Raw genomic sequence first — 25334 nt, 5'->3', positions numbered from 1 at the left:
TGTTCTGTTTTGAGGTGGTTTTGCTGTGAGTGAGGTAGTCCATCCTTTTGTATATTTAAGGACATGCTCACCGTTAACAGGAGTTGCTGTAGGTGTTTTGGGTCTTGCCCATCTTTCTGCTGGGCAGTGTCCATTTCTTCAAATTTTGGGATCCCTTTGTGCATAAGAGACACTACATTCCTCTCTGGATGTTTTCTCCCACTGTGATGCTTGCCTCTGGACTTGCTGAGCGCATGTGGGTTTGGGTTGGTTTGGTTTTGTGATGTGAGTTTTCTGTGGTCAGTTTTATTAATATTTCTTGAGTTGCTTTAGCATTTTGGGTCATGGGCAGGAACTTTTGCCCTCTTCCTAAGTGTTAGCAGGATTGATTGACCTGTGTCTCTTTATCCACTTGGGATCTGTCTTGAGGTGCAGTGGGTATATGGATCTGGTTTTGCCTGGGCTGTCTCCTTATCTCAGCATCACCCATGAGGAAGCCATCTTTTAACACTGATTTGAGACACCCCTAAAGGTCTGCTTCTAAGCACTTCCTTCCATATAAACCTTGGGTTTTGTGACATGAGGCTTCACTCTTTTCCGAGCACTTAGCGGACTGGCCTTCTATAGTTACAGCTTTTTTTTTTCTGGGTCGCACTGCATTTCTTGATTATTTTTCTCCACGGGAAGTGACTTTTAAAATTAGCTTGTTTCTTTCCAGGGGGAAAAACCCCCACAATTTCTTATTTGGGTATTTTCTTAAATTTACAAGTTTAATTTAAATGAAAAGGTTTGTATCACAAGAGAAATCTTGTTCTGAAAACAGGTTGCTTAAGGACATTCATTCAGTCTAATTTGACTTCATCTGTATTTCCGTGTCCTGGATAACTTATTTTATGTTGAAATTGAGTGTCATTGATGTAGTTCATTATTCCAGTTTGCTGAAGTATATGAAGTGACATGGAATCATAAATCACTTTTTTGGACTGTCATGAAAATGCACACCCTTATGATGAATTGTTTCTCATGCCCTTGATCTGTAGATCAGAAATCTAGTTAATTGAACAGACTACTTGTTGAAATGAGCCATGTTACCCCCTACTTCCAGGAATACTAATTAATGATGCTGGAAAAATCTTTCTTTCTTAAAATAATGTATCAAAAGATATGATCTTCTAGAACTAGTTGTAAGTCTGATCATGTTATCTAGGGAAAAGCAGTGTGAGTTCCAGGGTCTAATTCTGCATTGGTGACTAGAGTCAAATCTCTGTGCATTGGACTTGCTCTTGTACTCCAGTCAGGCCCATCAGCTTTTTACTGAATTTAGAGCAGTGCTTCTACCTTGCTTTATGTTCATTGCTTTTGAGACAACTGTAGCAACTTAGTTCAGACTTTATTCCAGATGCTGGGGTGATAGATTGTAATTTTACAACCATGCCTGATTTTTCCCAGAGCTGGAATAGCACATGGAATTTCAGTCTACATCAGTCAACAGGCTACACCAAATTCTGGACCTTAGTGTTTAGACAGGAGTCAGTGCCATTTTATTTCACTTCCCATCCGAGGCCTTCTCTGAAGCACAGTGGCTAGTTTAGAACTCTTAGGGATGACTTCTAATTTCAGTGTGTCGGGTTTTACAGGCCGTTTCCCTTGTACTCACCTGGGAGCCGCATCGCCTATCTGAAGGGTCAAAAGACAGTGCATGTGCGGCTCAACATTCATGAGCATGTACTCTCAGGTGACCTACCTCTAGGGTAGCTGAGGCTTTGGCTGGCAATTGGGTGGTTCACCCTGTTAGTTTCGTAGACAGGACCCTGGGTCACTGGGTGGCTGTCTTTGAACAAAGAAACAAGTGCAGTCTGAAGGTGCTGTCTGTTGCACTGTGTCCCTGTCTCAGTTCTCGTAGAAAGGAGAGAGTGTGTTGTCTTCCTTTTGAAAGAAGAGATAACTAAGGCTGCAGAGCAAACAATGCTATAACAGAAAAACCTTTCTTTAATTTGTGAAAAGGGAGTCTTACTTAATGTCTTACATGCTGAGTTCTGCTGTAATCAGTCAGATATATTTATTGATACATTTGAGGCAGATTTGGGTAAAAAGAACTATTTCATGAGCTTTTGTCTCAGTTGTCTCTTATTTTCATGTATGCTGGCAAGCATACTTTTATATCTTACTGTGTGTTTGTTTAAGTGTGAGTTTCCAGGATGATGTTTATTACACAGTAAAAAGTTTTAGAAGCAAGATGTGATTTGGTAGGACCTTTACCAAAGTGGCATTATGGCAAGACTAAGGAGCTCTTGGGTTTAAACAGCTGTGTGATCCCAGTTATAGGAATCAATATGGCTCATTAAATGCCAGGAGGTCAAGAGAGGCAGATACATATAGATGGAAGAAGTGCAGTAGCCACTGAGTATTTGGGCCTTATAAGGCAATCTAACAATGTCTAAATTGTGTTCTTTACAACATCTCAATGAATTAGGAATGAGTTGATTAGCTGTACTTAAAGGCTGTTGTTGAATGGATGAGAACCAAGCTAGAGAAATGTTATCAAGTAGATAAACGTGAAAATGATGTAACTTTTTATTTTTCTGGAATCTGGTGGATTAACACTATGAAGTGGTCACCAAAAGGCTGGTGTAGTCTTAAGTTGCATTAATTACAGCTTAGTGTGCAGAACTAGTGTCCTCTTTTGCTCAGCCCACATCTGGAGTTCTCTGGCCAGCCTATGTCTGTTTGAGGCTAGGAGAGTAGAACACAAATGTGGAAAAAAGAAGCAAATAGAACAGTGAGTGGGTTTGGAATTAGGTCATAGGAGGAGAGCAATCGAAGGAACCAGAATTAGAATGTCATTCTGAAGAGGTTCTGGACTTGTTCTGAATCCACACTCACATCAGATGTCTTTGTCCCCAGGACCCATGTGCAGATGTCTGGAGACTAGTTATTGCCCCAGGGTAGGTGTGGGGCGGTGGTGCTGGCTTCTCATGCATGAAGGCCAGACACTAGCATTTAACATCGTGTAATTAATGCCATTAACATATGTAAGGTGTTTGGGTACTGGGCAGGTGTCAGCATGCATAGAAAGGGAGGACTGCTCACATCCTCTCACCCCTTGTCAGTGTTTTAGTCCAGAAAACTTGTGCTCTTTGCTTGAGTAATGGCCTTTCCCACCATGTTCTGTGAACTTGGTCTGTTAGCACTCAAATGTGATTGTGGTTTAACAGAAGCAGGTCAAATGGAGATTGTTGGGTGTGTGTATGCATGGGTGTGGTGAAGGCCAGCTTTGTTTTTTAACATCTGCATGGATATGCTCATGTGCCAGACACGCACAGCCCCACAGTGGTCCAGCCCCAGATGTTGATAGTGTGAGATTGAGAAACCGTTTTTCAACTTACTTTGGGTCAATAGTGACCTATGGGAAGAAAAGCGGTGTGTTTTATCTTGTGGCATAGCGTGTACAAAGGAATCCCTGAAATAAAATTTCATGGGACAGTATTTGCACTGTTTGCTTACGCAGAGTGCATCAGTCCTGGTAGAAATCTTCTATTCTGTCCTATTCCATTTCATTAATGGAACCATGCAATCATTGATAGCCCATCGTTTGAATGTAGGCCCAGATAATACTACTGTGTTACAATGAGCTCAGCTAGTGAAGCTGTGTGACATGAGTTTTGCTTTCATTCAGTGCAGGACTTCCTGCTGACAAGCTTCCAAGAAGGAGCACAGCAGCCTGTTTGGTGATATATCCATTGCTGGGGTATCTGTAGGAGTTCTGAACTGAGGTCTGTGGAGAGATTCATAGGGTCTCAGAACTTGGATGAGAAAAGAACTACATGTTTATTTTCAATAGATTTTTTTATTAACTTCTAAGTGAAATTTAGTGTTTTCTTCACTGGTGAGTTTATTACTCATGTTTTCCTTAAAATAATAGTTGTATGAAATTTTTCCAGATCTTTGATATGTAGGTGAAGTACTACTTATTCCTTAATAGTTTTAAAATACTTGAATAGTTGTGTTTTCATGTAATCTTTTGTATTTTATTCATTTAAAATCCTTCTTTTAAGAACATATTCATAGGTTTCATCAGACTTCCTAAGGGCACATGGAAAAATCAGTAATGCCTCATGGATTTGGTTCTGGAGCTATATCTGTACATTTCTGTGTGTGTATACATGCTGTATTTAAAGATTATGATTGAAGATATAGTAACTGCTCTTGTATCATGTGGGCTTGATGTCTCCTTTAATATACGTAGATGTTTATGTGGTTCATTATTCAAAAAACAGAAAGCCAAAGAGCACCACGGGGACCTCCATTCTTTGAGCCCTCTGTGATGCTCCCAACAGCCCGGGTCGAGATTCCATGGAATCTGACTTGCTATAAAAGTTGACAGTCATGGCTTATGGAGTTTTGGCAGCTACGAGCAGATGAGCAGATAGTTGTTGGGTAGATAGTATTGGCATTTATAACTGAGGTGTTTAAAAAAATGTTTGCTCCTTGGTTTTCACAGTGGGCTGTTTTCCGAGGGTTAAAAAAAATTTTTTTTAAGTGTTTGGGTACTGGGTGGGTGTCAGTGAGCATGCCTGCATAGAAAGGGAGGTCTGCTGACATCCTCTCATGCCTTGTCAGTGTTTGAGTCCAGAAAACTTCTGCTCTTTACTTGAACAATGGCCTTTCCCTCCGTATTTAGTGAACATGGTCTTTCAGACTTGTTGAACTAGCATCCAAGCGTTGGGAGCATGGTGGTTGGTTCACAGTGGTTGCCAAGGTGTGTGCTGCTATGTACCAGAGCTTATGCTTGTGGTTTTAGACAGCAAAGGGTTAACACAGACATTTTTATTATAAAGACCAAGTGCATGTGTGCGGGTGCTGAGTGAACCTTTTCTTCTGTGGGTCTCAGGGCCAGAGTGTGCACACTTGCTTAGCTGCTCTCAAGTGGCTGCAAAGTAGGGCACCCTGACCAAGGTAACGGACAGCATCCTATGAAAGCCACACTCTTACTGTTCCCATTTTACAGAAGAGACAACTGAGGCTCAGAGAAATTAAACTGAATTGTGGTAAAACTGGGGTTTGAGTTCAGGCATAATTCTTAACCTATGTCCTGTAGTTATCTGAAGAGAGAGTTCAATATAAAGCACATTTGTTGAATTTTTGTAGAAAGTGCTTTTGTATTGGGGAAGTCAGACAATTACAAGGCCATATAATTAAAGCCCTTGAAGAGTATGGGGTTGGTGGGTGCTCCTCCCCCTGGGAGTGGGGCATGGAAGGTCATTGGCAAGGAGACCCTGGGGAGAAGAACCTTGGTGTCTGAAGTCTCTTTTTTTTCCTTAGACTTTCAGGAGTATTGCTTGTCTTCCAAAAGTTTTAGGTTATGAAACAAAAATCATCTTAAAGAGTATTCGCAAAATGCTGACATTTAAAGTGTTCATATAACCTTCCCCCAGCCCCCATTCAGATGCTTCCTCCACCCTCTACAGGAAACTGGCAACACTCAGGTCATCATGGTTTAGCAGAAGTAGGAGGAACAGCCACTGCTGTCCACTCCACTGTCCTGTGTACTAGCAGTGTGTGTGCAAGGATGTGCTTGAGGGCACAGCTGTGTTTTTAATATGTGCAGTCCCCCACTGTGTGCAGTTTTGCTTTTCAAAGTCTCAGTTACCCATGGTCACCCATGGTCCAAAAATATTAAATGGAAAATTTCAGAAATAAGTATTTATAAGTTATAAATAATTTAAATTAGTTTAAATTAGTTAATTCAATTAATAATCTTGTCACCATATTCTGCTTTAGTATTTGTTATCATTATCAATCTGCTGTGCCTATTTACAGATTAAACTTGTTCATAGGTATGTATAGAAAGTATGTAGCATAGACTGGGTTCAGTACACTCTTGTTTCAGTATCCACTGGGGGCTTGGAACGTGTGCCCTACATCTGAGTGGCTAAATATTTTGGAGGCACCAGCTCTAGAAGTAGATAGTGTTCTGGAAAGTGGTTGGTTCTGCCACCCCTTGTTTCCTCACAGGGAACTGGAATGGGGATGTTGGTGTTTGAAGTTAGAATGCTTTTGTTACAGGCTAGAGAGGGATGTGAATTTCAATATGTGCTGAACACAGGCAAGAGAAGTGAATTGTGCATGGTTGGTCCATTTGTCGTGAATCTAATGGTTCTGGTTAGCTTTATCAAGAGAAGGTTTAGGTTTCCCACTGAGCCCCTGCTGGTTTGGAAAATAATACCAATTGATCATCAATCTCATGAGTTGGTGAGGTGTTGGTAAGGCATTTATATTGGTTCTTTCTGATAAAATACTTTTGTTTGTAGTTGTAATGAAATTGATCCTAAATAGAGTTTCTATTTCTGGTGATATCACTTCTGAGGGAGAAGTCTATACAAAGGTAAATATATACTAGAGATGCGTGTCCTGTTAGGAGGAATTACCTGTAAGAAGAAGGCATTGGTGATTGCTGGCTTGCTTTTCCTTCCCTTCAAATTAAATTACCTAGATTAGCATTGTACGCTGATTGTACTGATGGATTGATTATGGGGAGTTATTATCCGTTCTAAAAAAATTTCTGCCAAAAAAAAAGGGCTGGGAATGTGACTCAAGCGGTAGCGCGCTCGCCTGGCATCCGTGCGGCCCGGGTTCAATCCTCAGCACCACATACAAAGATGTTGTGTCTGCTGAAAACTAAAAAAATAAATAATAAAAATAAATAAAAACATTTTCTTTCAAAAATACTGTGCTGCAAGCAGTTTCTTCCTTTCAGCCTGGAGAACCTGTCACATGGCGATATTTATATCCTTTGTCCTTGGTGGTTTGTACAGCTGACAGTGCTGTGGGAAGGAGATGTGCTGCTTCTCTGAAGTCAGCCTTTGTTTTTAAAAATCATAGCTGGCTTGGCTGCAGCATTATTAGGATGGTAGCTCTGTCCTCAAGCCTTTATGGCTGTTTATTACAAATTTAAAATTTTGCTTTCCAGGGTTTCTAGCAGTTGGAATGGATACCTCAGCTGGAAGAGTTGGGTCTGCTTTCGGGGTTCTGACTGAAATTTGCTGTACAGTTACCTGCAGAGCATTGCCTTGTGCCTTGAGGCAAGACCTAGCATAAAGAATGAAGTGGGTTTCTTGCCTCAGAACAGCCATGATCCCCTGGGAGAGACTGCAGGGCAAGACCTGAGACCACTGGGCACTTACTTCTATGTCATACAGCATGTTTGTTGCTATACGTGTTTTGTTTAATGCTCAAAACAAGCTTATTTTCCTTTTAGAATTGAGGAAATTTAAGTTCTCAGCATTGTTAAGTAACTCAGTTAAAGATGCAGCCTGACATGCTGACATGTATCCTCTGCTCTCTCCCAGGTGGTTGACATATGGGCCAGTAGTGCTGAGGCAGAGCCAGCCTGGCCTCTGCCCCGTTTGAGCATGCATCCCTTCATTGCATGCCACTTCAGTCCAGGAAGGCAATGGGTGCAGGTTGCTGACCTCTGGGCCATTTGTTTCCTACTTTCCTTAAAGAAAAATAGTCAGCACCCCTCCCTGTGGAAGCAGAGACCCCATCCCAGTCCTGTTCCTAGCAGGCTGGGTGACTTAGCCCCTCTGTGCCGTCTCTTCTGTTTCTCCTCATTTGGTGGTGGTGGTGATCACACCCGACTCTTTATTTTGGGGAATTAAGTATGAAACTCTTAGTACCTGTCATGTAGTAAACCCTTTTTGTATGTTAATAATAATAATAATAATAATAATAATAATAATAATAATAATAATTTGTTAGTTTTGTCCTTACACTCCAGTGTTCAGGTTCAGGAACTTGATTTTTTTCAATTTTATCAGGTTTTTTTTTTTTTTTAAATTTTAATTGTAGGTGGAAACAATATCTTTGTTTTATTTATTTATTTTATGTGATGCTGAGGATCGAACCCAGTGCCTCACACGTGCAAGGCAAGTACTCAACCACTAAGCTACAACCCCAGCCCCATTTATCAGGTTTGATAAGATTCTATGCACTTACATTAGCCAAACTTAGGAATGGCCAAATAATTGAACAGAATGTTAACCTATTAATTTATTAAGGGAATAGTCTGGTCATAGGTATACTTAATGTTTTAGTCAGCTTTTTCATGGTGTGGTCCAAGATCTGATAAAAACAGTGTAGAGGGGGCTGGGATTGTGGCTCAGCATAGAACGCTGTCCTATAGCACGGGCGGGAGCCGGGTTCGATTCTCAGCACCACATAAAAATAAAGGCATTGTGTTGTGTTGTGTTGTGTCCATCTACAAAAAAAAAAAAAATTCTCTCTCTCTCTCTCTCTCACTCACTCCACTCTCTTTTAAAAAAAAAACAACAGTGTAGAGAAGGAAAAGTCTATTTTTGCTCATGATTTCAGAAGTTCAGTCCCTGGTCATATAACACAGTCATTTCTTTTTTTTTTTTTTTCTTTTATTGTTGGTTGTTCAAAACATTACATAGTTCTTGATATATCATATTTCACACTTTGATTCAAGTGGGTTATGAACTCCCATTTTTACCCCGTATACAAATTGCAGAATCACATCAGTTACACTTCCATTGATTTATATATTGCCATACTAGTGTCTGTTGTATTCTGCTGCCTTTCCTATCCCTTACTATCCCCCTCCCCTCCCCTCCCCTCTTCTCTCTCTACCCCCTCTACTGCAGTTCATATCTCCCCCTTGTATTATTTTTCCCTTTCCCCTCGCTACCTCTTGTATGTAATTTTGTATAACCCTGAGGGTCTCCTTCCATTTCCATGCAATTTCCCTTCTCCCTCCCTTTCCCTCCCACCTCACATCCCTGTTTAATGTTAATCTTCTTCTCATGCTCTTCATCCCTACTCTGTTCTTAGTTACTCTCCTTATATCAAAGAAGACATTTGGCATTTGTTTTTTAGGGATTGGCTGGCTTCACTTAGCATAATCTGCTCTAATGCCATCCATTTCCCTCCAAATTCTATGATTTTTGTCATTTTTTAATGCAGAGTAATACTCCATTGTGTATAAATGCCACATTTTTTTTATCCATTCGTCTATTGAAGGGCATCTAGGTTGGTTCCACAGTCTTGCTATTGTGAATTGTGCTGCTATGAACATCGATGTAGCAGTGTCCCTGTAGCATGCTCTATTTAGGTCTTTAGGGAATAGACCGAGAAGGGGAATAGCTGGGTCAAATGGTGGTTCCATTCCCAGCTTTCCAAGAAATCTCCATACTGCTTTCCAGATTGGCTGCACCAATTTGCAGTCCCACCAACAATGAACAAGTGTACCCTTTTCCCCACATCCTCGCCAGCACTTGTTGTTGTTTGACTTCATAATGGCTGCCAATCTTACTGGAGTGAGATAACACAGTCATTTCTTACATTGTCACACATGAGTTTCTGGGGGACACCTCATATCTAAACTTTAACAGCTGCTTCTGGGTGATGTCAAACTTATCAACACTCCTGGAATACCAATTTGAAATCAAATCGAAGGTAGTTTTCATTGTATACTTGACTCAAGTTGTAAGGCCTGGAGTGTGGTCTCATCAGACACCTCAGGTTAGTGCTTGTGCTTCTCTATACAAGTGCTGTGGGCGGGGGCACTTGCTCCGCCCCTCTGACTGGCTGTGTTTCCCCTTTCCTCCTAGCATTATAGGCAAGGTTGGAAACTGAAGCATTAGGGAGGAGGTTTATATCTGCAGTTTCTTTTTCACTGTAAAGGGTAGTGATCTGTCTGTAAGGAATTATGAGAAGTTAGGTGGACTTCTCCACCTTCCTGTATTTGTCATTATCCATTCACTCTCTATCCTGTTAATGCCGATGGAGGGTCTCCCCACCCCACTGCTGGTGATGTCGCTGTTCTGATTCTTCAGCGCCTCCTAGCCTTGGATCCCTTGTTGACTGCTCTCAGGAAGGTTGGTACCTTCATGTTCTTTGGGGTTGCGCTGCAGATAATGTGAAGGCTCTGCTCACAGGATGGCAGAGTGTCATGGGGCTGGTGGACCCTTTTGGTGTCACTTCTGTCAAGAGGAGGGTGCTTCTGCCAGCTCACCTTTGAGACTTTGGGGTGGTGGCAGTAGCAGTCTCACATTCTTGGGATGAAAATACAGCTTCCATAGGAAAACTTAGATCTATATAACTAAACATTATAGTAATTTTGGAGCTGGTGAAGGAGAGTGGACTCTGAAATGGAAGGTTCTTGAATGGAAGGAAAGCTGAACAGGGTGCGTGAGAGTGTCTGGCAAGGGCCTGGTGTAGCTTGGTGTTGACCAGCTCAGGGCCACAGGTTGCAATTGAGCCTCCTCTCACGTGCTGTCACTTGGAGGTTCCAGGGTTGCAGAGCAACATGAGACTTTGAAAGGCATATCAGTTGAGTTTGCTTTGTTACTCTATCCATACCAAAGAGGTGGTTGCTAATAATCTCTGAGAGACCAGAGCTGGACTCCTACTAATGCAGCTCTACCTAGCTAAGTGAGGAAGCTTTCTCAAGTCCACCCCACGATGGGGACCCTGCCTCCCCCAAACCCCCTGGCGCCTGGGGAATGGGGTGGGCATGATGGAGCAGGTCTAGGGTGAACAGGTCCAGAGAAGATTTGAGCTGCAAGTGTGCTTTACTTGTCTTGCTTCCTGATTTTATTTTCATGTTGTTTATACAATTATAAACCCCTCTCCAATATCCCCTATTTCTCTTTAAATAAGTACTTCTTAGTTTATAAATAACCGTGAAGAAAAGACCAGTGGACTGGGGAGAAATAGAGGATCAGATGGGCCTGGCTCTGGGCCCCAGGTTAGATGACTTCTGAGAGAAGGGGAAACTTCCATGGAGTGTGCAGCCAAGGGTGGATGTGATTCCACTTAGCAGGGTTGAGATGAGGGTTCGGGGGGAGTGTTTAAAACAAATTCTTGGTTAGATTCTGGTTGGTTCTTGAGAAAGTATTAACCAGAGTGAGAGGTGAGAGGGGTCAAGGGTGAGCCTAGTCCCTCCTCCTGCTGGCCACCGTGGGAGTGGCCTGGCCTTGGAAATGCTCCTGGGAACCCCCTCAGGAATTGTGCTTCTGTGTCTCAAGGGAGAAGCCAAAGAGGGTGTCTCCTGGCAGGCCTCAGCCATACAGCAGGAGTTATGCAGGGACTCCCTGGGCTGGGTTTGCTGTGGCTTTTCACTACAAGTGAGACTTTGAGACAAGGATCAAGGGCATTGTTTGTCTAGGGTGAGTAGTTCATGTTGGGAATTTGTTACACTCGTACTCCATGAAAAGTTGAGAATTCCATTCATCCACAGTGGTAGCCATACTGTGACTGACATATCCCCCTTATTTTCAGAAGAGAATGGCTCAGAAGCTCAGAGCTGGGCTCAGAGCACAGGGGCAGCACAGGCTGGGCTTCGGAGTGCAGTGGCTCTGGGTTGTAGTTCTGGGTCTGTCTCACACCTTTCTTCTCTAGCAGAGACTCAAAGAGTTGGTGATTGAAGCAAACTCCCCAGCTCTGTGGTGGTGGAGAAGTACACAGTGTATGCCACATGTGCCTGCGTTGGGGAGGACCAGTGAAGCTGGCTGTCAACTTTAGTTTCCTCATAGCCGTTGTTTTCCATCTGGACAGTGAGGCAGTGAGAACCTTAAACAGCTTATCCAGAGTCACTTAAACTCGAAGATTAAAATCTCATATTAATTTGTGCCTCAGGTGTTTATGTAAAGAAACATTTTTAGAAAGTGATGACTAATCTTTTTTACTGATTATGCATAATTATCAAAAGTGAATCTCTTCAAAGTGTTATTTTTTTCAAAATTTTTTTTTTTTTTTTTTTTTTTTTAGGATCTGGAGTTCCATGGAGTGATGAGATTTTATTTTCAAGATAAAGCTGCTGGAAACTTTGCCACAAAATGCATCCGCGTCTCTAGCACTGCTACCACCCAAGATGTGATTGAAACTCTGGCAGAGAAATTCCGCCCCGACATGCGCATGCTGTCGTCTCCCAAGTATTCACTGTATGAAGTGCACGTCAGCGGAGGTTAGTATTTGCAGAGCATTTGCTAGGAGGCATCCCTGACCCGGAGTGCACAGCTTGCACTGTGTATTTCAATCACCATAGCCCTCTGCCTCCTTTTTGCATGGGCGGGGAGTGATGGGTGGGTTGGCATCAGTTCTTATGCCTGGGAAGTTCCCAGCGCCTATGCTCACTGGAAGTAGAATGAACATTTCAGTTTCATGAAGTTCTTGCTTCTGTGAAGGAAGGGGCATGACAGTTGACGGCTCATGCTGTGCAGCATGTCTTGTGTTGCCTGCATGGTGGTGGGGTGCTTCGTGCCTTTGGAGGGTGTGCCTGATATACAGTTGTGCTTCTGTAACTAGCTGTGGCCAGTCAGGTGTTTGTGGTGTAAGTTGTGGGTCTTGCTGTCGTGTTTCTGCCTGGTGAGCAACATGCTTTCCTTGTCCTCCAGGCTGTGTTGGGTATCTCAAGGAAAGTCCCCTGACGTAGCTGTCATTCCTCCTTGACTGAACGTTGGAAATTATGTTACATTCTGTAAGATTATGTACAGCTTAACTATACCAAATGACAACTCCAGTTGGATTGATTAGAAATGTAGAAATTTATACAATTTTTATAGGTGTTGTATGAACTGTGGAAAAAGTACAGGATACAGTTAGTTAGTTCAGCAAGTTAAAGGCTATGTTTGACACAACCCCGTTGTAAATTTTAACTACAAATCTTTTCTGAACATAATCCATTTTTTTCAGATATACAGCTTTCTTTGTGCATTTGAATTTGGACTGAGATGTTTGTCATGGGGGATTTCCAGATGTAGGGTACCCTTTGCCCAGTGGTATAGGAGGTGGGCCATGTTCATTACTTTTTAAGGATTTGAGCATATTCCCTGTATAAATAATATCCAAACTAAACTTGGCGATAGAGAATGTTTGCAATTTTGGGTATTTTTTCTGAGGTTGAGTTCTTCTTTTATCTTAGAACCTTTGTTGCAAAGAAAAGAAGATATCTGTCTTAAATGCTTTTTCCATCCATGCTGTCTGGTTATTTGGTCCTACCAAAGTCTCTGGAGTAATACGATGAAAGACTGGTATTTGATATCTAAAAGTTGAATGGTTTCAACTTTTTTTCTTTAAACTTTCTATGATGTTTTTAATTAAAAAGTAAAATAGGTATCTTTTGTTTTTGTTTTTTTGGTATGGGCTAAACAAAATAAAGGAATTTCAAGGCAAAGGAAGTGCTTTCCCTAGCCCTTTGGTGTCCTTGCCTGCTCTATGTATTGCACCGGACCTCAGACCCGGGAATCCAAGCACACATGTTTTCAGGGTTCCCTTAGTTTCCTTAGTATCTCAGTGATTTTTTTAAATGACCCCACTAGGCCAAAGGAAATACACAGTAGTCCAGTTTACTAAATAGGTAGACTCTGACAATTGGTGCATACTTAGTTAATAATCTGGTAGATGGTTGAAAAAAATAGCATACATAAAATGGGAAGCACACTAAGCTTTTCATCTCATTCTTATCACAACTGCTGCTATTGATGGGGGGTGTCTCCTGGGTCTGCCAAACCTGTCATACTCTGGCTCTCACTTCCTGTGCATGTGGGTTTTTAGACAGTACTCACTTATTTCAGCATCCATGGTGCTGACCAAGGTGATGCTGCAGAGTCAACATAGTCCTGGAGTCAGGGCTCTCTTGGTGCCTGGCAGGTGTACTTGGGTCCTTCAAACCTTTCAGTTTTCCCTAGTAGCCTGTTGTCACAGGGCAACTCATTATGTCTACCTGCCAGCCCTTGTGGGATAACTCTGGGGTCAGACCCTTATGTCACCCACCAGGGAAACTCCACTTTTATTCTTTTTCTGGATAAGATTCCTCATAGGAATTTAAGTGGAAACATAAAAGATTATGCAAATAAAAAAAATCATGAAAAACTAAGGCAGAAGGACTTTTTAGTGATTAAAGTGCAGAGGGGCCCAGAGCACCTTAAGTTTACATTTAGTGATTTCTCACCATGCTTTAAGAACAGTGCACCTTTATTTTGTTTTACTTTTATGATTTAGTTTTAATGTTAGTTATGACATCATGAGGAATTTCAATCTAGTATAAATTTTGTAACCAGAACAGTTTGATAATTCTTGCTTATGCAAGAATTCAAATTTGATTCTTTTTTTGATACCAGGAATTGAAACCAGAGGTACTTACCACTGAGTCACAACCTGTTTAATTTTTACCCAAACTGTTTAATTTTTTTAATTTTGACACAGGGCCTCACTAAGTTGCTGAGGCTGTGTTTGAACATGTGATCCTCCTGCTTCAGTTTCCCAAGCTGCTGGGATTACAGGTGTGTGCCACCACACCTGACCAAATTTATTGATTTTTTTTTTTTTTTAAAGAGAGAGTGAGAGAGAGAGGGAGAGAGAGAGAATTTTTTAATATTTATTTTTTAGTTATTGGCGGACACAACATCTTTGTTTTGTATGTGGTGTTGAGGATCGAACTAGGGCCGCATGCATGCCAGGCGAGCGCGCTACTGCTTGAGCCACATCCCCAGCCCCCAAATTTATTGATTTTTATCACTAGTTTATCAAGCTGATTTTCAGTTGATTAATTCATAACCTATTATTCCTGCATTCTGATGCTTTGTCTTACTATTTGTATATAGTGCTTACTAAGAACCTCTGGAAGTCTAGCTCTTTCTGGCATGCTTGCCTCCTTTGTCACAGTGAGCCTGTGGCTGGCCTCATGGTGGCGGGTCTTGATATGGTCATCTGGGTCCTCTGTGCAGCCTTGGTGAGAGCACCATCATGTCGTCATCCATCTTTGAGGTGCCATCCCTTGCTGGGGATGCTAGTGCTTTTGTAGAATCTTAATTTGGCCATGGCATTGGCAGTATTGATCAGATGACAGTTCTCACCCGGTGTGGGGCTGTGCTCATGCCAGTGCCCAGAGTTCTGCCACACTCCCTGCCTGTCTTTCTGACCTTCTCTGGAGCATCTTACACCTTTCCTTCCCTTCAAGTCCTGGCTGGGTCTGTGCTCTAGGGGGGCGCTCTTCATTGGAGAACCCTAGTCCAGGGTGGCTCTGAAGTGCCTCTCCTGGTGTGTTCACTGATGTGTTATCACCTACACCAGAACCTGTTACCCAGAGATTCGTAATGCCTATAGCAAGCCCCTTAAAATAACTCCACTTCAATCTGAAAACATTGTACAGTGAACAGTGCCAAAAGTATTTTTTTTTTTTTTTTTTTTGGTGATATTGGGGATTGAACCCAGGGCTTTGTGCATGCAAGGCAAGCACTCTACCAACTGAGCTATATCCCCAGCCCTGCAAAAGCATTTTGATAGAGACCTTGTTTGAGAAATGAGGTCAATCTCAAATTTAACAGTGTTTTAGTGTTACATACAGGCCAGTTCACAAAACAGTCTTTAGTCCTGGCTCTGTTCTTTACTTTCTGTGCCGTTGTGGAGCCTGGTTATGAGGAGCAGCCTTGGCCCATCATGGAACCAGCTCACCTCACTGCTCTTGCAGCCTTCAGGAGCTGGACCTTTCTCCTGTCACCGCCCTTGCCAGCTATCTCTTTAACTAAAGAGATATTTGCTGACTGACTAGCACCATGTAGTCTCACTCTGTGCAGAATTTGCACTACCCGACAGTGGCTGAGTGTGTGCACTGCCCGTGCTCCTGGTGATGATGTGCTGGCCAGCCCACTGTGCAGTGGCAAAGCTGGACACGGGAGGATGCCTATAGGAGAGGGAATCTGTCCCCTGCCTTACCAGATACTTTGGTTTTATGATGAGTTTCCTTTATTCAAGCCTGGGAGTGCTGGGTCCTCCTGTTCATAAGGGTTGTAAAGCATTGTGTAGGGAGGAAGCTTTGTACAGGTGCTTCTGCAGCAGGAATTCCTGGAAGAGCTCATGTTCTGCCAAATGTATGCCAGGGCAGACTTCACAAGAAAGAAAAATGGGCAGGTTATTCAAAAACTATTTAAATTTGTAGCAGTGGCTATAACAAAGTAATAGGAAAAGCATGGTGAATGGGTTTCTCCAGGGATGAGGAGGACACCTGGGAATGTGCTCTTAGAGTTAGGTGGACTGGTCCTGCTTTTTAGTCTTTTCCCTGCTGAGTGATGCTGTGCCTGCTCCATCCTTCAGGGCCTTCTCCCTGGAGCCTGCACCCCACCATAGGCTTCTGGATTTTGGAAATGTCAGGCTCTGTGGAGCACTTGGGAATTGCTCCCTGGGGGACTCAGTGCACCAGTCATGCACTTCACTGGACACAGAGAAAGGCATGGCAGCTTTCTGGTGAAGGCGAGCTGAGGGTTGAGATTGGCAAGCTTCAGAGATGGATATGCAGGTAGGAAGAGCAGAAGGTTACTGCAGTCACTTCTACACTGATTGTGTGCTATTGCTGATGCTTGTAGGATGTAACATTAAGGTGGTAAGCCTGTGGAACTTCTGCATTGTATTAACATCATTTTCTTATTTTCTAGTTGCATAAGAGATGATTTGACTTCTGAAATAAGGTTACAGCAGAGTTGCGTTTACTTTATCCTAGTCCATGTATATTTCTCCTTTTTTTCCCAGTTATATCGGAACAAGGGGAATGCCCCTGTCAGTACCTGGCACTGGTCATGGTAATGGGCATACAGTATTGACAGAATACTAAGCACTGATTTGACATTCTGGACAGTGCATTTCAGTCTGTCAGCAGATCCTTGGGGGAATAAAATACTTTATAAAATTAAATTATGTGACTTGGCCAATTATTGTGCTGATGCCATGAAATAACTACGGCATATATTTTTTTTTCTTTTCCATTTCATGTTTGAAGAAGAAAGAAGATTGGACACTGATGAGAAGCCTCTAGTTGTGCAGTTGAATTGGAACAAAGATGACCGGGAAGGCAGATTTGTGCTCAAGAATGAGAACGACGCAGCCCCTGCTAAGGTGGCGCCTCCCTATCACATGCTGACCGTGGCTGGGTGGGAGCAAATCAGATTGAGTTTTTGTTACAGGAGCTTCTTCTATTTGTCTTCTCTCCCTAAATCCCTCTACTGTCCTCCTAGAAAAGAACATAAAAGCAGCCTGATGGTGTCTGCTTTACCCTTCATTTCATCTAGTAGCCCCAGATGCTGCTGCTCACTTCTTGAAAGAGGAGTAAGTTTTTGTGACTGAGTTAGTGACCAAGTTATCACCTTCCATTCTTTCCCCAAGCTGTAAAATCAGAATTGCTTTAATGAGAATCAGGAAGGAAGAGGAAACTCTGATAATCTATTTATAGTGAACTTTCAGTCGCCACTGCAAAAGGCACATGACAACCTTCCACAGTGCACAAGTGAGGTTAGGAATCGGCAAACTCTTGGTGTGCTTAGACGATGGAGGGATGATTCTGAAACTGGAGTTTGGGATGAAATTAGATTCTCCACTTATGCTGGCAGGTAGGCTCTGCACAGGCTGCAGGCTCTGCAGCCAAGAAATGTGCTACAGCTTTTAAAGGCCGGTTATGCCCTTCGGTGTTGAGGCATACCTCAGCAGCTCATAACCACTATTTTCTTTCTGAGTTCTTGTCTTGCAGATTTGAAAAATGAAATCCACAGATGAGGGTGAGTGAGTGTAAGAACAGGATTTATTCAAGTGTGAATAGAAACACAACTCCTGCAGGGTGAAAGGGGATTCCCATATGGGAGTATGTTAGTGTAGGAGTTTATATATCACTTGGGTCAATATTTTTGGTTCAGATTTATGCTAATCAGGGTTTGGAAAAGTACCAGCCCAGACTCACCTGCAGTCCTTTCCAGGTCTGTTCCACTTTCATTTTTCCACTGCTCATGGGGAAGTAAGAGGTTGAGGTTATTGGATTATAGAAGCTTGGTGGTTCCGAGCTGTGGTGCTGTGTGGAGCGGGCTTCTGCAATGGGCTTCTGCACCAGGCCTAGGCTGAGCCATAGCTGGGTGACATGTCAGCATGCCCTGGCTCACCTTGGCACTGGCCTGCTCTGCCTCAGGCCTGTGCCAGTCACGCTTCACTGCTTTGGAAGGGATTATTGGGTTGGCTGTGTGGCTGGCGGCCAGGGAGCCGTGTCAGTTCTAAATCTTGCCTGGGTCATCTGGAATTTCTGTACTACTGTTCTTTTTTCTGTGAGTACTAGAAATGTTGATATAATTTCAGAATACTACATAATCTTTGCTAAATCAGATAGCATCTTTCACAGGAATTCAGTATTAGCAAGTAGTAATGCAAAGTTCAGAGGACTTTGAGGTATTCTTCTGTTCAACCCCCTGTACACTGAGAGAGACTGTCATTGCTCGCTCACAGTGGCAGAACACTTTCCTTCTGTGTGAGGCCAGTGTTGCTTGCTGATCCTCACACCTATGCATGTGGTCTTGAATTTCCTCGTGGCCGTGTTTAGTGACTTGACTGTACCTGAAGTGATGCACACAGGTTCGAATGGGTTTCTGTGGTCCTGCACTCACATTTCATTTCATCCTTGTGTTGTGATTTCAGCTGGTGCTGTGCATTCTGTTCACTTTGCTGTGGGCCACAAACCTTCATTGCCAGGTGCAAACTCTTCTTAGGACCAGTGCAATGTAAAAGATTCCAGAATGGAAACAGGAACATGAACGTTCTCTACTCCCCCATCTTAGAAAGTAAAAGGCAGTTTTCTCTCCAGTACTTTATCTTTTTCTTCTTTTTAAAATTCTTCACCTGTTAAGTTTCCACCTAAAAATAATGTGGCTATGTGGGACGGCCTTTTCGTAGTTGAAAAGCAGATTAAGAACAAGCAAACACATACAAGGCCTGAAAAAGCAGTCAGGCGTTTTGGAGAAAGCTGATAAGTAGGACCCTGGTTTGTGAAAGCCACTTATTATGACTACTCTTAACATTTCTTCTGAAGTTAAAGAAAAGTACCTACTAAGCAGATGGTGATTTAGACTCCTCATTTCTGTTTTATTAGGCTCTTTTTACTTAGGTTACTTTATGGTAACTTATTGGAGTTTTAGTCATTAAAAGTCAGATTCATGAATCACACCCCAGTGTTCTTACTAGCTTTGAGTGTTTGTTTGCCTGCTTGCTCAATTAGTTTGAAAGTTAGGTAAATTTATATACAATTGAACACACAGACTCGATTATGTAATTCACTTGGTTTTGAAAAATTGCCTGTGTCACTCTAGGCTCACTCACTGTATGTAGTGTCCCCACACCCCAGAGTTCACCTGTTCCGTAGCTCTGGTTTGAGATGCTGTATGTGGAGAAGAAAGCCTCCCCACAGGGAACATTATGCTATTCCTGGGTAGTGGCTAACAAGTGATGATGTTACTTCTATCAGAAGGTTCAAAGTAATGGACCAGAAAAGCAGGAGAAAGAAGGTGTTATACAGAACTTCAAGAGAACTCTCTCAAAGAAAGAAAAGAAAGAAAAAAAGAAGAGAGAAAAGGAGGCCTTGAGACAGACGTCTGATAAGGAGGATGGACCTTCTCGAGGGGATGACAGGTGGGTTTGCTCTGGAAGTATTCCCATTGCTCTGCACTGCAAGCAGATGCTCTTTTTTTTTTTTTTTTTTTTAATATTTTTAGTTGCAGATGGACCCAATACCTTTATTTTATTTTTTTCATTTTTATGTGGTGCTGAGGATCGAACCCAGTGCCTTCCATGTACTAGGCAAGTGCTCTACTACTGAACTACAGCCCCAGCCCACAGATGTTCTTAATGCAACTGGCTTTGACCTTCCCAGAGGGCTATGGGAAGGATGCAGATTGACCCACAAAGTTAGGGAGTAAACGGGTCTTACCTAAGGAAGGTCCCCTGAGGTTAGAAGCCTGCTCACCTCCTGCTCATCCCAGCATACATGACTGAGGTGCCTGTTTCCTGAGTAGAGCACTGCGGCCAGAGGCCTCATCTGGAATGGGGCAGCAAGGTTTCCTGTGTGCCTTGGGACACTGATGTCTGGTAGAAAGGGCAAGGCCAGGGAAAAGCAGGTTTTCCCTTTGAAGGTTCAGACACATCAAGTTCCCCATTCCTGCCCGTTACTCCAGACTTATGGTAGGTGCACTTTATCTGTCCCAAGATATTTGAGCTCCTGAGCTCAGAGATGAGGGAATAAGGGAAATCTCTGTTTCTGCATAACAGAAAGACATGTAGGTCACCTCCTAGACTTTCCCTAGGTGGACTCTAGTTCCCAGCGTGCATTTTGCCCCATCCAGTTGCTAGTTCAACCTGCCCTTGGGCAGCTTTCTGTGCCCTGGTATTGAATGCATTGTACTATGTATGTTACATGGCCAAGTAAGGAACATACACTTCAGAAAGTCAGACAGCAGATGGGCCGGAACCCATGAGGAACCCAAGAGAAGCTAATCCTGTCTGTTTTTCCATATAAATATATATACTTAAAGTATTTACATAGAAGATTTTTAAACAAATACAATCACAGCTTTTTCAACTGGAACTTTTTACATGGTATTTTTCCTCTATATATGTATTTCACAAAAACAGTTCTAAGATTGTATGGCATTCTGTCACATAGTTCTTCCATCATTTATGTACCTGATTCTTTTTTAATGTACTTGTATTTGTTTATAGCCCACCTCCCTACCCTAGGTTTGAATAATGACCCAGTGAACATCCTTCTGGTATTACAGGCACTCATCCAGTTGCTTCTGGGGAGGTACCGAGGGACAGTGGGTAGGAGCAGGTCTGTGTGTCTCCTTGGGAGATTTCTAGGACTGTGACTTGGGTATTCAGCTTGTTGGCTGACCACCCCTTCTCATTTTCTTACATGCTTACACCTCTTACCTCTTGGATCAGTGTATTACCTCTGTGTTATATGATATTCTCCACATACTAAATTTAATGTATTATTCAAAAGATAACATCTTTCATGTGTTCATTAGCTATCTATATTTTTGTGGTGCAGTGGTCTCCTTGAGTTTATTTTCTTCCCACTTTTTAGAATGAGTTGATATTTTCTGTGTGTCCATGAATGATGTGTCCTTTAAAGTGGAATTTGCGCCTATTTGAGATATAGCAAAACTAGTTTAATAAGCAGTTCAGGGATATAATAACCTGGGCATAGTGTAGCAGGCTGTATTTAATGTGGTTGTACAGAAGAAGAAATTTGCATAGATCAATTGGTCATTTATTAAAAAAAAAGTCTTGTTTAATGCCTTATGGTTTGCTGTGTTTGTCAGTTTAGGTTTTGAGACAACGTATAATTTGAATTAGAAAATGAGCTACTTAAAATGAGTTATATTGTTAACTTGATAAATTAAAATTTGATTTTTAATTATGAAAATTACGTATTTAGGTGTATTTATTAATAGCATATCACTTTTTCCATTTTGTCTTAATATTTAGTTTTCTGCTCATCACTCTGTGTAGTTGATTCCTTTACAGAAATTGTTAGAACAATTTTCTTTTGAAAGCTTAACTTTAGGAAAGTGATGTTGGTAAATCTTTTAGGTTTTACAAAATCATGAGATTTCACTAATTTGAGATCTTGAAGATTTATTATAATTTTAAATAGGATTCTTACTTAAGTGCAATCAATCCTATAATTATTTCTCATGGTTAGAAAGTTGTGATATAATATCATTCATTTGGTTAGTTTTAGGATAACAATAGTCAGAATTTCTTTAATGTATACTCTATAGATTTTCCTTTTGTTTTGTTATTGAATATACAGCACTTAAGTTGTGTGACCTAATGATAAGGATTTTGTTGAAGATATCTGCTTAGTTTGGTATATTATCGAGAGAGTATATTCTCTATTTCATAGTAATTGATTAGCACATGATGAGTATACACAACTTTACCATGGGGTAAGAGGTAGCCCAGTAGCATCTACTCTTTTGATTTCATATAGTTTTGTGTTACAGTGAAAAAAGGTTTAAAGTTCTGTTACCACTTCTTTCCTCAGTGAGAATTCCCGACTGGCTGCCGAGGTATACAAGGACATGCCGGAAACCAGCTTTACGCGAACCATTTCTAATCCTGAAGTGGTTATGAAACGACGGCGGCAGCAAAAGCTGGAGAAGAGGATGCAGGAGTTCCGCAGCTCAGATGGGAGGCCCGATTCAGGTACACACCAAGTTGGTTTTCTGTGTGCGACACCAAGCAGATCTGCAGTAACACCAAGCAGATCTGTGCACTCTCTTGGCTAAAAGAATTCTCTTCCATAAAGAAATAGCCAGTTACGTATTTTCCCCCAGCATAACTTTTTTTAAAAAAAATTCTAGAGTATTTCAGATGTATAAAAAGAAGAGAAAGAGGTAGTGAACACTCATCTACTTATCATAGAATTTCAGTGATCAACAACCCTTTTCTTCTTTTCTGCAATATACGTTGCTCCATTCCCAAACTATTATTTTGTATAACTCCAATACCATTATTACATATAAAAAATTGATAGTAATTTTTTACTCTGATCAAATAACATTGTTTCCATTTTCCCAGCTGTCTCTGGTAGTTCCTTTAATTGGAGTGGGAACCAAGTGACACACATGAAAATTGATTAATGTTTTTTTGAATTAGGATCTAGAAGTGACTTACACATTGATTAATATGCCTTTGAAGTTTTTTACAGTAAAATTCCCTTTCTTCCCTTACATTTTACTTCTTTGTTTTTTAGTTGGTTTGTCATTGACCTTGTAGATTCTGCTGGCTGTATCTTTTTGTGTCAGTTGCCTTGTTTTTCTTTTTGTTTTCTCTCTTTTCTTGACTGGGCGTAGATAGAGAGAGGTCCAGAACACTTGATTGTCTTCTCACAAGGAGCAGTGACTTAATGCTTTTTATCGAGCTTGTGGATGGACAGCCCTCCTGTGTTTCTGATCCACAGCAGTTGTTTTCCTTTGTGGTTCTTGAAGTGACACCTGGAGCCAGCCAGAGTCTTCCAGAAAGCTTCTTTCTGGGCCTTGGCTACTGGTGGTCTTGAGTGACTTGGTATTTGGCGGGATGTCCCTCCTGTGCATGTCCTTCCTGGGGTTTGAGATGGCTGCTTCTCTCAGAAATCCTTGTTCCTTTAAATTGTTTTGATGTTAGAAAAACTGGGTATCTTTTACAGTAACATTCTTTCTTCCTAACAGCATCAACATGATTGTTTTTTTTCTGTAAACATAGGAACAGTGTTACTGTTAACAATAGGGTTCAGAAAACATGTTGAGATTTTTGTGAAGTTGGTGTTTCTTACAAGGATGTACTGTTGAATTGCAGTACAAATCACATAGTTTTTAAAATCACATAGTTCCTATCTGTATGGCCATGTTCCCTTATTGATTTACACTTGTTTCTTACTTTTAAAAGTTTGCATCTTCATAACTTACATTTTTTCATAGTTTCAAAGTCAGACCTACAAACTAAGGTGCTCACGGAGAAGCATGGCAAGTGGTCCCGTGAGCAGTGCGTGGTGTTCTCTCCTCGCACCTCATCTTCCCTCTGCCAGCATGTCTGGAGTTTGTTCTGTAGTTCTGAGGGAAATGGGAATAGATAATCTTGCTATTCTAATTATGCATTGGTTGTGAATATTTTTAGCTTTTTGGCCTAAAACTTTTACTTCAATCTGTAATTGTATTCAGCAAAGAAGATATTTATTACAAAGTTACAAGTTAGTTATCACAAAGTTACACATTAGTTACAAAGTTGTTTTACTTGTTAAAACAATAGCATAACCATTTGAGTTTAAACAACAAAAAATCACTCTATTGATCCAGCCTGACCACAGAGGTTTGGTCTGGTCTCCACCTCCATGTTTCTTGTGTAATGTCACATCAGGGGCTTCAGAATTGTACCTTTGGACATTTACTCTTTACACCTGCTAGCCTACTTGATAGTGGTAGGGTTTGGGATGTGAGGATTGGAAGAATTTCTCTGAAGCCCTTTTTAATCATAGTTTTGGTCTGGAAGGGTTGCTTGGTTCCAGGCCTTTCTCTCCTGCATCAAAGGTGTCATTGCTTGTCCAGTTTGAGTTCACAGCCACGGTCCGGATCAAGAGGCTGGGTCTGTGATTGGGAGGCAGTTTCACACCTGTGTTCATTCCTGGGCTGGTATTAATGTGTTTTGTTTGTGTATCATTCTGGTCTCCACACAGGAGGTGAGCTCCATGGATTGTGTTCGGAAATGTGTGGTCACTGTCCTGCCCTAGGCCAGTGATTGTTGAGGACACGGGGCTCTACCACATTTCAGCGTGGGTTCCAGACGGCTCCAGCTTGCCACCCCAGCTCGGAGCTCTTTTTTCTATCCTCAGTGCACTGAAAACAAGTCTTAATTAGATACTTCACAGGAATTGTAGGACTGGTGATTTCAAACAAACAAACAAACAGACTAGGAGCAAGAGGGACTTCTTGATTCTTTAAATATTTTAATAAGGCATTTTTGAGATCCAAGATTTTTTTGTTTAAATGTGTCCCGTGTTCTATCAAGAATTTGTCATGATTTATAACTACATGCAACCAAAAAAGGCAGAGAAATATAAAGAAGCAAAAATTTTAAAAAGCACAAGAGGAGCATTTAGAAATATCTCCAAGTGCCAGCTGCTGTCAGACCTGAAGGTACTGGCCAGAGGAAGGAGCCTGAGGTGTCCCTGAAATGAGCAGAGTCCGTTGCTCCTTGGAGGAGCCCCAAGCATGAGTTCAGGTGCATGTGAGTCATAATAAAAAGCTGGCTTGCAGTTATCAATTTTTATAAGTCACTTGAGTGTTCATTTAAATCTTCTAATCCACATTAGTGGGTTAAATGTAACATGTATGTACATTTTTTAAGAAAGTAGGAAGCTTTTTGCATGTCCCTTAGCTGGTACTCCCAGATGCCCACCTATGTTCCACTGATGCCTGGTACTTTGATAGGAAATTTTGATGGGCATTGTCAATGAGCTACTGAAGAGTTTTAAGCTAGGGATCTGAAAAGCTTTCAGTTTAGCCTCAGCTTCAGATCTAGATCTAGAGAGATGATTGTGGAGGCAGCATAGAAGCTGGATTTGAGGGAATGGTGAGTAGACACAGCAGGCCTAGGAAAGCCTGTGTTGCCCATAGGAGGCAGAGGACACAGTGCATAGAGGGATGTTGGAGGGTGGAATACTGGGCCCTGTGAAGACTGGGTTTTACTCAGCAGTGTTGGACAGAGGTTGATGGGCTGTGGAGCGAGGGAATGTTTGGGGTGGAAGATGGGTTAACGTGTGTCAGGTGAGGTGCTGGCATCGTGTAGGGTATCTTTGGGCTGGTGACTCAGTGACTGAACTAGAGCCCAGCTCTTTGGTGTCCGATTGAGGTGGAGAAGGTTATCTGTATGGGTGTGGGTGAGGCTCGTTGGAGAGAAAGTGCACCAGTGATGAAAAACAACAGCAAGCAGAACAGTTAGGCAGTGTTCTAGGGGCCCAGGAAGAAAACAGAAAAAAGACCTCAGGA

At 41.9% G+C, this 25334-nt stretch overlaps 1 protein-coding gene and 1 non-coding gene across 17 annotated transcripts in view; one reads left to right on the top strand and one right to left on the bottom strand.

Moving 5' to 3' along the window:
• Afdn (afadin, adherens junction formation factor) overlaps nt 1-25334 on the top strand; it is a 128134-nt gene that overhangs the window by 23188 nt on the left and 79612 nt on the right. For 9 of the 16 annotated variants that reach the window (XM_076858032.2, XM_076858031.2, XM_076858028.2 and 6 more), the window contains exons 2-5: nt 11773-11968; nt 16775-16890; nt 19271-19434; nt 21857-22017. In XM_076858032.2, the coding sequence (XP_076714147.1) occupies nt 11773-11968; nt 16775-16890; nt 19271-19434; nt 21857-22017 (637 nt within the window). The remainder of the gene's footprint in view (nt 1-11772; nt 11969-16774; nt 16891-19270; nt 19435-21856; nt 22018-25334) is intronic. The other 7 variants (XM_076858035.2, XM_076858034.2, XM_076858029.2 and 4 more) reach the window with 3 other exon arrangements.
• Nucleotides 15192-15264, bottom strand: Trnaa-ugc (transfer RNA alanine (anticodon UGC)). Its single transcript has one exon. It is a non-coding gene; the product is annotated as a tRNA-Ala (tRNA).

The sequence above is a fragment of the Callospermophilus lateralis genome (genome assembly GCF_048772815.1).
Source record: "Callospermophilus lateralis isolate mCalLat2 chromosome 6 unlocalized genomic scaffold, mCalLat2.hap1 SUPER_6_unloc_1, whole genome shotgun sequence".
Classification (NCBI taxonomy): Eukaryota; Metazoa; Chordata; class Mammalia; order Rodentia; family Sciuridae; genus Callospermophilus; species Callospermophilus lateralis.
The sequence above is the reverse complement of the archived record's forward strand: the minus strand, read 5'-3'. Positions and strand labels throughout refer to the sequence as shown.